Source organism: Schistocerca serialis, chromosome 8 (genome assembly GCF_023864345.2).
Source record: "Schistocerca serialis cubense isolate TAMUIC-IGC-003099 chromosome 8, iqSchSeri2.2, whole genome shotgun sequence".
NCBI classification, from domain to species: Eukaryota; Metazoa; Arthropoda; class Insecta; order Orthoptera; family Acrididae; genus Schistocerca; species Schistocerca serialis.
The window spans coordinates 388,854,155-388,873,499 of record NC_064645.1 but is presented as its reverse complement, the minus strand read 5'-3'; the positions used below and the strand labels follow the sequence as shown (position 1 = coordinate 388,873,499).

The window sequence follows — 19,345 nt, the reverse complement described above, 5'->3', positions numbered from 1 at the left end:
ATATTGGGGAAGCTGTTCTCGTGAAAACTCATGCTAAATCTAGTGACACAGACAATAAAATCTCAAAGTTCAAATTCATTTATAATGTACCTTTCATATTTGTTATATCCACAGACAGGTAATAAATTAAAATGATTAGTGTTTGTACTGTATAAAATTATGTATCAGTGACTAATGTGCTTAATCTATGTTTATGACTATGTAGTAAGAGATACATATTGAGACAATTTTGACCAACAAGATCCCTGAAAAGGCTTTGATAAATGCAATCAAGTTTCTTGCTTTAATGCAGATTGTAATAAATACGAATCACGGTTATTTTCTAATTTCCAGTTTATATTATAACACAGACATTTAACTGTACAGCATATAGAGATAAGGATTATTAATTTTAAGAGAATGTCTGTGTAAGCAGGCTGCAGAGACACTTAGGCTTGTTACTAAGTATAGAGAATATAAAATTCACCATGAAAACTTATGTTAAGGGCAAAAATGATTTTCATATATATGAGGAGAAGGCCAGCATTGCCCATGTGTGTCCGTGCCTGTACCACAGAGGATCTGGCCTGTTGCTTAATGTTTATGACTTAACATCTCCTGAACTACATGTCATACAACAATAAAATTTTGCACTGGCTCTCAGTGTGAATAATGTCTGTAAAAGTAAATGTGTCATGAATACAGTCAGTATGAAACACATATTAAATTATATTCTGAAAACCCATGAGGTGATTTTACTGCATGAATAGCAGAACCTAATAAGCGATACATATTTTTCCTTTCATCATTTTGTAGGGCTTGTCAGCAAGAAAAAGTTTCGTAAAGGTTTGAAATTATGTGTAAAGTTTGTTGCTAATCACTAAGTGCTCTCATTCTCAAATATTGGATTAACAAAATTCATGCACTGTACACCTATGCTTCCCCTCATCCCCACCCCCATCCCCATCCCCATCCCCATCCCCCCCCCCCCCCCCGCCACCCCTCAAGCAACTGTCATCTGACAGCAAGGTATGTGTGTTCCAGGTTTGGTTGACATTGGTCCACTGGTTTCGGAGGAGATTTGGAACACACACACACACACACACACACACACACACACACACACACACACACAAACACATGCAAGTGCTCGCATATGTCTGCTTTTATGTGTGGATGTGCACTTTGATTTTGCAATGATAAATAATAATAATTAATTTCTGATGCTTAAACTTTGTAGAGGTTAGGGAAAAAACACCAGATCAGAAAATAAAAGATATAGAAAACTAAAGGGCATTGAAGAAAGAAAAAGGTAGAGAGAGGAAATGCCATGACCAAAGAAATTAACATCTGTTTAATATCTACTTTTAATGACAATATTATTCCATCCAATGCCATCCTGGATTTTCATTGTTTGTTTTCACACCCTTTTTGTTTTCTATATCTTTTATTTTTTGACTTTTCTATTCCTCCATCCCCACCCCCACCCCCAACCCAACCACTCTATCATGTATAATGCACTTAAGCTTTCCACTCTCATTTACTATGAAAGGATGTTTACATCAGTAATCACTGCCTTGTTTATTTCTCGTTCTTCCACCTTTAAGCTCCCAAGTTTTCAAATCTCATCTGGTGCAGTCCCCAACAATCGGTCTTTCCTTCTCATCCCGTACAGTAAGTCTCCCACATTCTGAATGACTTTTCCATAACTATTCCCATTTCCTAAATCTCGCCGGTCTTTTTCCCTCGTGCCCCTTTCTTCCCCTTAAAACCTTCTGCCAGGAGGAGGCGGCACTAGTTGCAAATTTCCTAAAGTTTCACAGGTGCTCTCCTGCCGCCACATGGTGAGTACATTTTTTATCCAAGCAACTGAAGGTGTTGGAGAGATATAGTCATAAGCCACACTTTTGTCGAAATTGAGGTATTCACGCTATGACATTCTTAACAATACTCTCCTCATCTTGGATTGAAGAAGTTATGTCTTTCTGCAACAGGTGGCAGGTGATGACGTAGTGTAGTTCTATACTCTGCCACCTGGTGTCTTTCTCAGAAGACACACTGTCACAAGCCACATCAAAATGGCCGAATGCTCACACACACCTGAAGGTGCTTCGCACATTCTAGGCTGTTCAACATGTGATGCCTTTCTAACAGCAACAAGTAACCCAGAATTACGTGCAGAAGAAATTACACAAATGAAAAAACAACACGAATTCCATCTGTGAAAGGCTGACAGCGGTTAAAAATATGATCATGTCTTTAACTTCTCTGGCTAAAGGGACTGAGAAAGAGCACAACATAATAACAATGGACATGAAACAAATGTTTCCTATGCCAAAAGTAACTGCTGACCCAGCATTCTACAAGAGAAAAATATGGATGTATAACTATGGTATCCACAATTGTGTGTTAAATAAATGATACATGTTTCTGTGGAGTGAGAAGGGTGGAGGAAGTGGTTCAGATGATGCTGACAGCTGTTTATTAAAATTCTGGGAGATAATTAACACTCAAGCCAAGCTCAGAGGTTGTTCTGAGATGCCTGTGCTGTGGAGATGAGTTTTTGCAGTACCAGGGATTGGCAGATGCTGAAAAGGTGTAGGTCATTGTGGAAGGAGAGGTGGTGCCCAGAGAAAGGAATCTTTACAGTTAGTTCATTTGGGGGAATTCCATGGTTTAGGCAGCATTTGAAAAACAGCATGTAGGACTGGGTTTTAGTCAGGGACAGGATACTTTTCTGCACTGATGCAGAAAGATGGAGCAAGAGTCCACTATGGCAGGAATAGTGTGAAGGAAATGGGAATGATGCAGAAATGAGCAAAAGAGGTGTTGATGGTTGTGAAAGGAGCTACATATGGGAAAATTCGTGTAAAGATGTGTAAAAAAATACTTAATTACACACAGAAACACTCACAGATATGCAAAAATGTGCACAGAAACGTGAAAATATGGACAAGTACATTAAAATACGCAAAAATGCGTGAAACCATGTACAACAATGCACAAATAGGTTAAAATGTACAGCAATGTGGGTTAAATGGAACAATGAGGTTTCAGAGTGTGTGTGTGTGTGTGTGTGTGTGTGTGTGTGTGTGTGTGTTTGTGTTTGTGTTGTGATAAGCAAAGATGGAGGGAGGGGGGGATGAGAGGTTGAGGATCAAAAGTTCATGTGGCATCGGCAGAAGTGGAAAGTGAAACTCTAATATATGTCAGGATGAGGGATGAAGTCGAACCAATAGGAATAAATGTAATTAACTATCAGAAAAAAGAAACTAGGACATTAGATGCTGCATCAACAATCTGTGAGGTCATGAAGTCCGATATGCGCGAAACGTTGTTGATACAGTGTGGCTCGAAAGTAGATGCTGTTTGGAAATAAAGACAAAAAGAAAAAAAAGAATGGATGCTGAGAAAAGTAATACTACAGAGAAGAGTACAAAGGAAAACATCATAGGACTGTTAAGACGGAAGAAAGCCTTGCAGCAAAAATCAAACTATGGAAACCCCAGGCAGGAATTTCAAAAATGTAGGAAAAGATAGATTGCTCCTTATCACAAAGAAGAGATGTCAAGTTGCAGACAGGCATGATTAAAAGACACTCACATGTAGCTTTTGGCCACAGCCTTCACCAGTAAAGACAGGACACACACACACACACACACACGCACACACGCACAAAAAGCAAGCACACCACACACACACACACACACACACACACACACACACACACACACACACACACACATGACTGCCAACTCCAGCATCTTGGGCCAGAAAATAACATCAAGTGGGATGCAAACAGCAGTCTGGAGGGGAAGGGGTAGTAGTGTACAGGTGGGGAGAGAGACAGATGCTGCCTGGTGGAGTGTGCCGGGACTAAACTCCAGCAGGCACAGCATCAGGAGGTTGTGGGGCAGGGAGGTGGGACAGAAGGAACAAAAATTGAGAGGGGTGGGGAAAAGTGGGTGGATGTGTTGGCAGAGGGCTGCAAAAAAATAGGGTGAGAGACAAGAATGAGGAGGAGATGATAGGACATAGGGGGTGGAAACTGTTGGGTGCAGGGTATGGAGACAGTATATTACCTCATTACTGTGGGTTGAGGCCAGGATAATTAAAGGAGCGGAGATTGTGCTGTAAGGATAACTCCCATCTGTGCAGTTCAGAAAAGTTGGTGGTGGAGGGAAGGAGCCAGATGGCTCAGGTAGTGACACAGCCACTTAAATCAAGTTCTGCTGCATGCTGTGCCACAGGGTGGCCCACATTGCTCTTGGTCACAGCTTGGTGGTGGCCATTCATCCTGGTGGACAGCTGGTTAGTGGTCACACCAATATAAAAAGCTTTGCAATGATTGCAGCAGAATTGGTAAATGAAATGGCTGCTGTCACAGGTGGTCTGGCACCTGACTGCGTTGGGAAAACCTGTGACAGGACTGCAATAGGAAGTGCTGGGTTTGTGGACTGGGCACGTCGCAAGGTTCACTGATGATATCTTCATGATCTAAATTCAGGGCCAAGACACCCTATCTTCGTTCCTTCATAGCCTCAACACTTTCTCTCCCACCCACTTCATGTGGTCCTCCTCAACCAAGCACATCACATTCCTAGACATTGACCTCCTCCTCTCTGATAGCTCTGTCCGCACCTCTGTCCACATTAAACCCACCAACCACTGACAGAAACTGCATTTTGACAGATGCCATGCCTACACACCAAAAAATCGCTCCCACATAGTCTCGCTACCAAAGGACAATGTATCTGCAGTGACAAAAACCCCCTTGTTTAGTGTGCTGAGGGTCTCACCAAGGCCTTCACAGACAGGCATTACTCCCCAGACCTAGTCCGCAAATAGATCTCTTGTGCCTTTCCCCCTCACAACCCCAATCCTCTCACCAACCCCAAAAACCAGCCACAAACAAGTGTCCTCTTCGTCATCCAGTACCATGTCAGAATGGAACAACTGAACCACATCCTTACCCAGGATTTTGATTACCTATCGCTATGCCCTGAAGTGAGGGAAATCCTACCTCTCCTAAAGTGGTGTTCCATTGCCAATCCAACCTCAAAACACACTAGTCCATCCCTATGCCTCCCAATCCCAACCTCTTGCCACCTGGATTATATCCCTGTGGAAGATCCAGGTGCAAAACCTGCCCAATCCACTCACCCAGCACTTCCTATTCCAGTCCTGTCACAGGTTTACCCTAGCATCAGGTGCCAAGCCAACTTTGAAAGCAACCATGTCATTTACCAGCTCTGCTGCAATCATTGCACAGTTTTTTATATTGGTATGACTACCAACCAGCTGTCCACGAGGATGAAAGGCCACCACCAACCTGTGACCAAGAGCAAAGTAGGCCATCCTATGGCACAACATGCAACTGAACATAACACACTGGGTGTCAATGGCTGCTTCACTACCTGAGCCATCTGGCTCCTTTCCTCCACCACCAGCTTTTCTGAACTGTGCAGACAAGAGTTATCCTTACAACACATTCTCCACTCCCATAATTATCGTGGCCTCAACCTACAGTAATAAGGTAACATACTGTCCCCATGCCCTGCACCCAACAGTTTCAACCCCCCCCCCCCCCCATATCCTATAATCTCCTCGCCATTCTTGTCTCTCATGCTATTTATTTGCAGCCCTCTGCCAATGCATCTGCCCATCTTTCCCCGGTCCTCTCCTTTTTTTCCTTCTGTCCCCACCTCCCTACCCCACAATCTCCTGATGCTGTGCCTGCTGGAGTCTAGTACCTGCACATTCCACCAGGCAGCATCTGTCTGTCTCCCCACCTGTACACTACTACCCCTTCCTTTTCCCCTCCAGACTGCTGTTTGCATCCCATGTGATGTTATTTTCAGCCCAAGATGCTGGAGTTGGCAGTAGTGTGTGTGTGTGGTGTGCTTGCTTGCTTTTTGTGTGTGTGTGTGTGTGTGTGTGTGTGTGTGTGTGTGTGTGGGGTCTCTTTACTGCCGAAGGCTGTGGTCGAAAGCTACATGTGAGTGTCTTTTAATCATGCCCTTCTGCAACCTGATGTGTCTTACATTTGTTCAGTAAACTAGATGGAAAAGCTGTAGTGTCATATCTCAAAGAGGAACTTGACACTTTTAGCACAGGACAGGAGCATGTAGAGGAACGGTGAATCTAGTTTACAGGAATAGTTGATGATGCACTACTAACTAGATACATAGCCAGAAGAACAGTTCATAATTGGAGGGATCCGCCATTGTATACAGTCACTGTAAAGACTCTTCTGAAGAAACAGAGATTACTGCATAATAGGTGCAAAATAAGACACAGGGCTATAGTTAGAGAGATGCTACATGAAATGCATTTGGCTGTCAAGAGTGCAATGTGAGAAGCATTCAATGACTACCATAACAGAATACTGTCAAATGATATTTCATAAACCCAAATTATGGTCATGTATAAAGGCCGTTAGTGGCACAAAAGGTAGCATCCAATCACTGATGGATGAGACAGGAACTGCAATTACAGGATGCAAAGCAAAAAGCAGAAATGCTTCTTGACTGCTTTACAGAAGAGAACTCAGGAGAATTGCCCCAACTTAATCATCGTATTTTTAACACTAATGGGGTGAGTGACGTAAGTGACAGTGTCAGTGTCAGTGAGAAAGTGCTGAAGTCATTCAAAATGAACAAAGCTCCAAGGCCTGATCGAATTCTTATTGGGCTCTGTAATGTATGTGTGGCTGAGTTATTTGCTTTTTTAACTGTAATCTATTACAGATCCCTCAATCAAAAACCTGTGCCCAGCATTTGAATGAAAGCACCGGTCACATTCATTTACAAGAAGGGTAATAGAAGTGATCCACAAAACTACTGTCCAATATCCCTGACATTGATTTGTTGTAAATCTTAGAACACATTCTGGGTGCAAACACAATGAGGTATCTCTCACAGAATGACCTCCCCAATGCATCGACGACACGTAATATGATTTACTCATATCTCTATTGTAGACCACTCCGATCTGAAACGTCCGATAAGCAATGACGTCACGGCTGTTGAACGATTCCAGTCCTGTCATTGTATTGACTTTAGGTACATGTACTAGAGCAATGGTGATCCAGCCATTACCGTGTTGATGGACATCATTGTTGCTAAGGGTAAAGTTAAGAAATGGTTCAAATTGCTCTGAGCACTATGGGACTTAACAGCTGAGGTCATCAGTCCGCTAGAACTTAGAACTACTTAAACCTAACTAACCTAAGGACATCACACACATCCATGCCCGTGGCAGGATTCGAACCTGCAACCGTAGCAGTCGCGTGGTTCCGGACTGAAGCGCCTAGAACCGCTTAGCCACAGCAGCCGGCTAAAGTTAAGAACTCCACCAAAGAACACTTGATGGACCGTGCAGGATAACTTGTGCACCTACATAGTTCTCGGTATTAATAGAAATATTGTCTATTGCTTTATAAACTGGAAGGCGTGTACACCTTCTCCTCCTATAATAATCGTGGCATCTTCTGTGTGAGTGGTCCAATGCTGTTGCTCGAGCGGCTGCATGAAGATGACACCTTCTTAACAAAATCATTACTCACATAGACGAAACTGTTCCTCAAAGTCACATGTGGCACTGGCTACAGCGGTAGCAACGTCATTTTCCAATGTATTACACTGAAGCCCACTCGGCCCTGGCACGGGGCCAGCCATGTTATGATTACATTGCTCAGTGCTACCGGCAGCTTTAGTAATTTAGAAGCTGCTGGCTGCTAAGCAGTTGCGTAATCTTTTACCACAGACACCCTAAGGCTTTGGATGAAGGCAGTCAGATAGATGCAGTATTTCTTTATTTCCAAAAAGCACTTGACTCAGTACCACTTCTGCACTTAGTATCAAAAGTGCAGTCATGTATCAAGTGAAATTTATGACTGGATTGAAGACTTTTTGGTAGGGACAATACAGCAAGTTATCTTTGATGGAGAGTCATCAACAGATGTAGAAGTAACTTCAGGTGCATCCCAGGGAACTGTTGGGATCATTGTTGTTTGTGTCATATATCAATGACCTTGATGACAACATTAATAGTAATCTCAGGCTTTTTGCAAATGATGTACTGTCTAAAACAAATTGCATAAATAATCAGTCAGATCTGAAAGTGGTGCAAAAACTGGCAACTGGTCAGGAATGTACAACTGTGCACTTCACAAAATGAGAAAGTGCAGAATCCCATGACAATAATTTCAATGGTCACAGTTTGAATTGATTAACTCCCTGTGCAATACTTAGAAGGAATTTGAAATGGAATGAGCACAGGCTCAGTTGTGGGTAAAACAGGTGGCATATTTTGGTTTATTGGTAGAATACTGGGAATATGCAATCAGTCTACAAAGGATATTACTTACAAATCACCCATGCAACCAAACCCAGAATATTGCTACCAGGGGATACTGAATGTGTCCACAGAAGGGTAACAAGAATGGTTACAGGTTTGTTTGATCTATGGGAGAGCATCACACAGGTAATGAAGAAAGGGAACTGACAGACTCATGAAGATAGCTATAAACTATCCAGAGAAAGCCTACTAACAAAGTTTCAAGAACTGGCCTTAAATAATGACCTTAGGCATGTAGTACAACCACAAATGTATCACTCCAATGGGGATCGTGAGAACAAGATTAGCTTAATTATAGCACAGACAGAGGCACTTAAACAATCATTCTTCCTTTGTTTCATATGTGATAGAATGGGAAAAACCTAATAACTGGTACCTTCAGATGTACACTCTGCCATGCACTTCAAGTGGTTTGCAGAGTACAGATGGTGATGTAGATGTAGACTTTTAGGCAGAAGGCATCAGATGATGGTTAGCCAATACATGATATGGGTGACTCTTTTTGATGACGCTTAGGTTTATTCTCCCCTCTATCAGTTGAGGCTGAGGGCTTATATGGTCTCTCTGCCCTCTGTCATAGCCACATCCTTTTCTGTTTCGTGTTTTTAAATATTTAACATTTAATACTGTGTCCAAATGTTGTTACATCTACATCTACATACACTATGTGATCAAACGTACCCAGACACCTGGCTGAAAATGACTTACAAGTTTGTGGCGCCCTCCACCGGTAATGCTGGAATTAAATATAGTGATGGCTCACCCTTAGCCTTGATGACAGCTTCCACTCTCGCAGGCATATATTTAATCAGTTGCTAGAAGGTTTCTTGGGAAACAGCAGCCCATTCTTCATGGAGTGCTGCGCTGAAGAGAGGTATCGATGTTAGTCAGTGAAGCTTGGCATGAAGTCGACATTCCAAAACATCCCAAAGGTGTTCTATAGGATTCAGGTCAGGACTCTATGCAGGCCCGTCCATTTCAGGGATGTAATTGTCTTGTAAACACTCTCCCAGAGGTCGTGCATTATGAACAAGTGCTCGATCGTGTTGAAAGATGCAGTCGCCATCCCTGCTCTTCAACAGTGGGAAGCAAGAAGGTGCTTAAAACATCAACGTAGGCCTGTGCTGTAATAGTGCCACACAAAACAACAAGGGGTGCAAGTCCCCTCCATGAAAAACATGACCACACCATAACACCGCCGCCTCTGAATTTTACTTTTGGCACTGCACACACTGGCAGATGATGTTCACTGGGCATTCGCCATACCCACATACTGCCATCGGATCGCCACATTGTGTACTGTGATTTGTCACTCCACACAACATTTTACTATTGTTCAATCATCCAATGTCTACATTCCTTACACCAAGCGAGACATCGTTCGGCATTTACCAGTGTGATATGCGGCTTACAAGCAGCCACTCGACCATGAAATTTAAGTTTTCTCATCTCCCACCTAAGTGTCATAGTACTTGCAGTAGATCCTGATGCATTTTGGAATTCCTGTGTGATGATCTGGATAGATGTCTGCATATTACACATTACAACCCTCTTCAAGTGTTGCCAGTCTCTGTCAGTGCACAGATGAGGTCGGCCTGCGCACTTTTGTGATGTACATGTCCCTTCACATTTCCATTTCACTATCACATTGGAAACAGTGGACCTAGAGATGTACAGGAGTGTGGAAATCCCATGTACAGACGTATGACACAAGTGACACCCAATCACCTGATCACATTCGAAGTCTGTGAGTTCTGCGGAGCACTCCATTCTGCTCTCTCATGATGTCTAATGACTACTGAGGTTGCTGATATGGAGTACCTGACAGTAGGTGGCAGCACAATGCACCTAATATGAAAAACGTACGATTTTGGATGTGTTCAGATACTTTTTGATTATATAGTGTACATACTCTGCAAGCCAGCATACCATGCATGGTGGAGAGTAGCCTATAACACAACTAGTCATTTCCTTTCCTGTTACACATGCAGATGGAGTGAGGGAAAAACAACTGTCTATACGCCTCCATAAGAGCCCTAATTTCTAGCATCTTATCCTCAAGCGAAATGTATGTTGGCGGCAGTAGGATTTTTAAGCAGTTAGCTCCAAATGCCCGTTCTCTAAACTTTCTCAGTAGTGTTCTTTAAAATAAATGTCTTCTTCCCTCCAGGGATTCCTACTTGAGCTCTCAAAGCTAACACATAACACTTGCATGCTGACTCAACCTCAGGGGGACAAATCTAGCAAGTCGCCTCTGAATTGCTTTGATGTCTTCTTTCAATCCAACCTGGTGCAGATTCCAAAAACTCAAGCAGTACTCAAGAATAGGTCACACTAGCATCCCATACTCAGTCTCCATTACAGGTGAACTACACCTTGCTAAAATTCTCCCAACAAACCGAAGTCGACCATTTGTCTTCCCTACCACAATCCTTCCATTTCATATGGCTTGAAATGTAATGCCCTGATATCTAAATGATGTGACTGTCAAGAAGGATGCAACTAATACTGTATCCATACATTACAGGTTTGTTTTTCCCACACTTCCACATTAACTTACAATTTTCTACATTAAGACCCAGCTGCCATTCATCACACCTACTAGAAATTTTGTCTAGGTCATTTCGAATCAACCTACAGTCATTTTTCTGTGACACCTTCCTGTACACTACAGCACTGTCAGCAAACAACAGCACATTGATACCCACCAGATCTGCCAGATCACTTATGTATACAGAAAATAGCAATGGTCCTGTCACATTTCCCTGGGGCACTCCTGATGATACCCCTGCCTCTGATGAACACTCACCTTCAATGACAACATACTGGGTTCTATTACTTAAGAGGTCTTCAAGATGGTCATATATCTGGGAGTGTATTCTGTATGCACATACCTTCATTAACAGTCTGCAGCAGGGTACTGTGTCAAATGCTTTTCGGAAATCCTCCATCCATAGTTCATAGTATATCATGTGAGAAAAAAGCAAGCTTGCGTTTCACATGAGCAATGTTTCCTAAATGTTCATGGAAATGAGCTTTTTGGTCTCAAAAAAATTTATTATATTTGAAGTCAGAATATGCTCTAGAATTCTGCAGCAAACCAATGTTAGGAGTATTGGTCTGTATTTTTGCGACTCCATTCTTTTACTCTTATGTACAGCTTTCACCTACGCTTTTTTCCAATAACTTGGGACTTTGCACTGGATGAGAGATTCACGATAAATGCAAACTAAGTGAAGAGCCAATGACATTGAGTACTCTTTGTAAAACCGGGTTGGGATTCCTACTGGGCCTGGTGATTTATTTGTTTTCAACTCTTTCAGTTGTTTCTCTATGCCAGCGATGCTAATAACTATGTCATCCATACTGGACTCTGTGGGATGGTCAAATGATGGTATGATTCTCCTGTGTGGACGATTTCTTAAATGTGGAATTTAAAACTTCAGCCTTCCTTTTGCTATCTTCTACTACCAAACCAGACTGGTCAATGAGTGACTGGATGGAAGCCTTGATGGGGTGATCTTCAGCAGAAAAAGAAATATGTTTTCAGAATCACGCTGTAATTAGGAGAAATAGATGAACTATTTTGAGGCACAGGGTGCCCCATCTTTTCCAGGGAGCCTCCTGGCAAAGAAACTACAGTACACAGTATTTTACTCTCCAGCTGTATCTCTTCACCTGGGCCTGCTCAAAAAGCCTCCAGGATGCTAATTTTGCCATATTGGCTGTTTATTTCCTTGGTCTGTCCTGCCATGTTGTATCATGCCTTCTGTAGTTGTTTGTTGGACAAATGGCTAGGTAGTTGCCAATCACCAGTACTTCACAGCCCACAACACATTTTGAAGGTCTCTACTAGGTTATCATGTATAAACGGACAACATACTTAGTAACAACTTTTAGATAAAATCTATTTAAGGGAAATTGCACAAATGAATTGTAAGAAAATGAAATGCCAACAGCCATCCTTATGATCTTTATTTACGGTGTAGCTACCAGTTTTGGTGCTTCACTGCGCCATCTTCAGGCCTTATTTACTACTGAAGGGGTTATCACGACCTGTATATTCGCTGCACCAGTGGCCAACATAACTGGTTTACACAGACTATCTGTAACTGTGATGTCAGCACTCCAACCATCATGCTTGAAACAAAATACTTACCATCATCCTTATGATATTATTTATTGTGTAGCTACCAGTTTCAGCACTTCAGTGCACCATCTTCAGGCCTTAGTTGATGCTGAAGGGGTTATCACAATCCATATGTAACCATCTGTAACTGTGATGCCAGCACTCCAACCATCATGGAGTGCTGACATCACAGTTACAGATAGTCTGCATAAACCAGTTATGTTGGCCATTGATGCAGTGAATATATGGATCATGATAACCCCTTCAGCATCAACTAGACCTCCAGTCAAAAAGGATGGACATACAAAAAATTGAATAAATGGATGTTCACATAGTACACTAATTCTACAACATTTCATGCCCTTTGAACCATTTACTTTGGTTAGTGATAAGTATTAGGAGGCGCAAAGACCAGTGCAATCTGCTGCCAGTGAGTAAAGTGACAGCAGTGTCAATAAGCAGTACTATTAACACTGTTATTTCTCTGAACAACTGACTGATGTGACAGGAGTCTTATGGTGCCAAAGGCTTCTGACAGTTTGATAGGCAGGCAAGAATGGTACAATGAAGCCTAGACAGTAATTAGCTCCAAACCCACTGATTTTCCATTGAGTATTGAAGGTCATGGAACAGATAATTTTGTGGTTGGAGGAAGTGGGAAAACGAGAGGTGCAAACAAGGATAAAAATACGTGAAGGAGAATATTGAAGGTGTTGAATATCACATGTACATAGAGACAAAAATATTAGCCCAAGACAGGAAAAGATAGATGGAAGCATCAAACCATTGAACATATTGAGAACTTCAAAAAACAAATTGCTTGCTGTGCATATGCATTGGTCGACTACTGTGCATGACAAGAATTACATGGTACATGAAAGCTGGCCAGTGCTTATCTTTGCGATGCAAAATTTGCCTTCCCCTGGGCTCAGGTGGATATCTCAATGATGAGTCTCATTGACATTCCGAACCTTTCCACCCAAAAAGTAATCCCTTTTTTAATGCTCCCTAACCAATCTCCTTTTCCCTCTCCTGAAGAAAGTTAGGACTGGTATTTTCTTCTTTAAGTGTTCCTGTCACTAATACTTACATTCTCTGACAGAAAGTATTGGCCAACCTTTCAGTCTGTAATTTCACAAAGTTCTTATTTGAATTTTCTGTATCAAACCCATGACAACATTAACATTCAATGCAACTGAAAATACAATTTTTGGTTGTTGTTGTTGTGGTCTTCAGTCCAGAGACTGGTTCAATGCTGCTCTCCATGCTACTCTATCTTGTGCAAGCTTCTTCATCTCCGAGTAACAACTGCAACCTATATCTTTCTGTTTTGATAAATTTCATATATATTATACTGTATCAACTGTAAACAGATTACAGTGTGGTAAAACCCAACACACTGAAAATTGAGTTTCAAATACCTTGTCAGCAAATTTGTAAAGATCTGCAGCTGGATCTGTCCCAGTGGAAAGCACAAATATCAGTGGCACTGCAGGACCTGACTCCTTGTACATGGCAGAAAGTTCAGTTGTCTGTGGTTCAACAAACTGTTGACCAAGGTTATGGCTAAGATATATCTGCATTGAATTTGTAACCTTGTCTGGCCGTAATGCTTTCAGGATTAGTAAGTGCTGGAATTCGTCCAGTTCTGACTCCCATGGGTCAGGTAAAGGCTCCCTGCAACAAACCAAGAATTCTGTTTCTACCACTTTGTACTTTGTAATATTCCAAAGCCTGTATTATTATTAAGAATTGATTTATATTACCCTGTGGCTGACATTTTAGCAAAATTAAATACTACTCATGGGGCAGGGGATTAATAACACTTCAAGGTGAAGTCATCACTGATCTGGCAGAGCTATGTTAACTAAAGATGATTACTTGACACATTCTCTTGTACGGTGTCACAGTAATAAATCATTTTTGGTATACTGAGACACAATGTCACTGCAGAACATTATTTTAATAAAACTTTGGAAAAAAAAATATCCAAGGAAAGTTAGCAATTGCGTCACTGAAGTAATTATATGTAAATAAAATTCTGAGATTCCATTGATAACTATTTAGGTAGAGAGATGTTTCTTGGAGGCACTTAACGTATTTAACAAATAAAAATTAAAAAAAATAAAAAAAAAAAAAAAAAACAGAAGGGTGACTTTCGAAAATTAAAGGGAGAAGGAGAGAGACAGACAATATGAATCAGGAAGAAAGATGAATTTAAAAAGAAATCCAGTAAAATAAAGTAAAATACACTCAGAAATAGATTCAACAACTGACAGTATTACGAAGCTGAATTCAGCAGCTCAAAAGGCAAACACGTATCAAGAAAGCAAAAGATATTTAATAAGAAAAAAGTTGATGGAGTGTGTAGTAAGGCTAATATTATATAGTTTGAAAAATATTTGTAGCTGCTATGGAGATTCTTATCACATGGAGCTATCCCCTTACAGCTAATAGCAATAAATGAGGAAGGAAGTACATTTTAAGGCACATATTTGGAACGCATGAAAAGTAAAAGCTTACATTTAATGAATGACAGTAAGTAGAGTACAATATATGTAATGTAAATTATACATTTCTGTTTGTAGCATACTATTACAAGGAAAAATTATCATACATAATGATATGAGGTGCATTTAAATGACAACGAAATAACTTATGGTTCCTTAATGCTCATGAATCTAAACTAATGTTCAAAAAACTGCCAAAGTTCATGCAAAAACAAATACAAAACTTGTTACAAATGATGAATGGCCACTTGTTCACACAAAATATTAAGTTCATACAAAAATGAACACAAAACACATGTTACAAAAAAAAAAAAAAAAAAAAAAAAAAAAAAAAAAAAAAAAAAACTGGTTCCAGTCACTTTTCAGTCATCTTTACCCATTTCTGTTATAGGATATGTTTTAAGCTTATTATAAATATTTGATACTATCAATGTGTAATATACTTCAGTAGTTTCTCAATATCATCTTCTTACTTCTTTTTCATGAGAATTTTCACTGACCTAAAGGAAATGACTTAAGTGTCCTTTGATATAGGGCCTAGGAACCACTTGCCTTTTTTTTAAACTGTACAAATAGTACAGAATGTTAGAAGGAGTAAATTATTCTTTATCCTGTGCCTCTTGCCATTTTAAAGATGATAACCTTTTTATATAAAAGGGTACCTATTTCTCTTGTTTTTACTGCATAAACTTCAAAAGGACTAAGGTGACTAAATTAGGTGATAAGTGACATACACGTATCTGGAATAAGTATTAGGTCACAAATTTTTAACTTCCTTTTCATCACACCTAAGTTTCAGTCAGATGTGGATAAGAGTGCCCTCCAATGAGTAAACAGTGGTAGAGTTTATCAAATTTGCCATTACCTTTTAAGAAAAATAACATTATTACAGCTGTATGATTGCAATTCTGGCCACATGCATGTTGAACAAGTTGAGTTCTCTTGTGGGGACAAAGTTCTCAATGTAATGGTACAGAAAGACACACACTTCATTATGATCTTTCTTACCTTGGCTCTCATTATAACAATAAAATCTACCTCCATCTCCAGAATGAGATTTTCACTCGGCAGCAGTGTGTGCGCTGATATGAAACTTCCTGGCAGATTAAAACTGTGTGCCGGACCGAGACTCTAACTCTGGACCTTTGCCTTTCGCGGGCAAGTGCTCTACCATCTGAGCTACCAAAGCACGACTCACGCCCGGTACTCACAGCTTTACTTCTGCCAGTATCTCGTCTCCTACCTTCCAAACTTTACAGAAGCTCTTCTGCGAACCTTGCAGAACTAGCACTCCTGAAAGAAAGGATACTGCGGAGACATGGCTTAGCCACAGCCTGGCGGATGTTTCCAGAATGAGATTTCACTCCGCAGCGGAGTGTTGAGGTTAAAGTAGACTGGAAACCTAGAAACTGATGATAAAAGTGAACTGAGAAGGAACCATGCATAAATAAAGATTTCAAGTGGCACTGTAGGAGTAAAGTGTAAGGAGGCAAAAGAAGACAATATTATGAAAAAGATAGACTGCTACTCACCTTATAGTGGAGATGATGAGTCATAGACAGGCACAACAAAAAGTCAGCTAAACAAATGAGCTTTCTGGCCAAAATGCCTTCTTCTGAATCACATACACACACACAGACACACACACACACACACACACACACACACACACACACACACACACACACACACATGCAAATGCAACTCACATTTGCATGACCATCTCTGGCTGCCGTGTCCAGCATGAATGTGTCTGTGTGTATGTTGTCTAATTCAGAACAAGGCCTTTTGACTGAAAGCTTACTTGTTTAGCATTTTTTGTTGTTGTGCCTGTCTGTGACTCAACATCTTCACTGTATGGTCAGTAGAGATCTATCCTTTTCATAATACTGTCATTATTCCATCCCGGATTTTCCATTGTTACTGTGTGGACAGTAAATAGAACAGCACACATAATATTAATGAAAGAGACATAAGTAACTAGGATGCTGTATAAATAAAAAATAAATGGATCTTGGGTGAAACTTCGTCAACCAATGAGAGGCAAAGGGGTCTGACATTTTGTTTGGTGAGACGTGGTCAGTGAAGAACCAGAGGGGAGCTCAGCTATAAACTTTGCAACCTGACACAGGAATATGAAAAGGATCAGCGAGCAGATGACAGCAGGCAAGACAGCTGCAGCAACTTCTGTTAGAAATAATTAATATAAGGTGTTCCTGCTACTAAATGTTATTCACTATTTTGTCAAAATGAGTGATGTAATGAAAAAGACAGTGTGCTTCATGCTGTTGGACGTGAGGTAGACATTAAGGGAGAGAGAGCACTGGCTAAAAGTAAATCTTGCGAAGACAGTATGGGAACAAGAACTAAAATCTAGAGAAGACAGTGAGTTTAGGTCCAAGTTAGATATAACTTGCTATGATGTAGTAAATGCTAGTGAAGTTACCAAAGAACAGTCTCGGGCATCACCCACAGCACTTTCAAATGTTAGTAACAGTGAAAGCAAATTAGAACACGAATTTTATGTAGATAGATATATTGAAATGCTCACTGGAGTTCACTGAAGTAACTAAATGTATCAAAAGTGACATCAGCAGTTTAAGAGTAGCAATGAATACAAGTGGTAGTAAAATTTAAAGAAATTGGAAAATTTGGACAAAAAGGTAGACTCTGTACAAATTTGTTTGGATAATAAGTTGGAAAAGTAACTAACGAAACAAATGTAAGAATAAACAGACAGCAAATAATGTGAAGCTACACAAGATAGGATTGTAAATTGTTATGAAAAGAGGGTGGAAGCAGTAGTCTGTTCTTGTCCGATGACCTCTGGCCAGTTAAAGAAAATTAATGCTGAAAATAAGGATAAGTTAGAGTTACAAATGGAGAAAACAAAAGCAGAATTGAATAATAAAATAGAAAAAGTGGGAAATGAAGTTGAAAACAGACGTTTGTTAACTACTGAATAAAAACTTGAAGAGTTCAATGAAAGTGTAGAACAATATCAAGTTGTAAATGGATCTAAAATTTACCAACATTGAAAACAGTAAATCATAATGTTTTTACTGTATCAAATGAAGCTTACTTTATCAATTGTAAAAAGTTTCATAGCTTTTGAACCATGTGGAATGTGCACCCCCTTGACTTTATCAGAGAATTTAGTGAGTTACCTAGAAATAGGAGTGATCAGGAAGAAAATGTCCTTTATAAGAGGATATTGGAGAGAGGATGCTTATGGGTGACCTTCCCATTCTTGAGAATAATGCAGGAAATTATTTTTGAGAAAAAAGGGAGAATAGCAGAAAACTGCTTGTGAATTCTGGGCTAGTGAGAGCTACGAGTCCATGAGAGGGACTATTAAAGGTTTCTGTTGGTATTTGATTAACAAACTTAAGTACTTGAACAAAGAATCAGAAAATGAGGCAATAAAAATAGGATTAGAAAATAAACAGACACAAATTGTAAGAGAATTGCTTTTGCCAGTCCCCAAGAGTAACATTAATGACTTTTTGATTTATATGGGGAAAAACAGAAGACAATATGAGAAATTGTAAGCCAAGAAACCAACCCACAAGGGATTAGCCAGGTTCTGGAAGGAATAACAGAGATGTAAAGAAGCCAAGTGGATGTAGGCGTGCAAGAAGGGGCCTGAATGATAGAATTATAGGGAGTAAACTTAAGTTTGCTCCAGTTGAGTTTCGTACTTGAACAAGATCTAGAAAAGACCCACTAATAAATAGGTCAAATTCCATGTTAATGATCAAAGAATAGACAGAGACAGTAGAGAAGATGGAGAACTTAAATCATATCTAGAGGTACACAAAACTATTTCCAGTGGGCAAAATAATTCTGCATTACAAAAAATCATAAACACAAAAATTGATAAGATAGAAAAATTTTCAATTGTTGCAGTAAGGGAATATGTTAAGTAAAGAAAACATAAATGTTATAGTAATATTCAATTATTTATAAGTTACAAGTTTAATACTGCTGGAGTTAATGACCTAACCATATAAATTAAGCTCTTCATTGCAGGGTAATCTCTGCAAATCTAAAATATAATTCTCCTTTCAAACACATTTCTCATTGATTCAATGTACTTGAAAATAGAAACACTGAACTACAACTAGTATCTGTAATTGTTCATCTATCTTCAGGTATCAACCAAAGGGGTTTCTGCAGTTCCAAACTGTAAACACCCAAGTTGAAATGTAAGGAACTCACTATGCAGGACGTACAGCAGATCCTTGAAGAATTTTTTGAAGAAACTAACCGAGACTGGCAGAGCAACTATATTCGATAGCATGTCATCATGTCATCTCATCGAAAAATTGAGCTTAGAGGAGACAAAGTGACAAGAAAGGAACTA

At 40.1% G+C, this 19,345-nt stretch overlaps 1 protein-coding gene across 1 annotated transcript in view; it reads right to left on the bottom strand.

Moving 5' to 3' along the window:
- LOC126417029 (dynein axonemal heavy chain 1-like) overlaps nt 1-19,345 on the bottom strand; it is a gene marked incomplete at its 3' end in the record, with an annotated part of 951,942 nt that overhangs the window by 112,520 nt on the left and 820,077 nt on the right. The window contains exon 55 of the mRNA XM_050084920.1: nt 13,891-14,146. Coding sequence (XP_049940877.1) covers nt 13,891-14,146 — 256 coding nt within the window. The remainder of the gene's footprint in view (nt 1-13,890; nt 14,147-19,345) is intronic.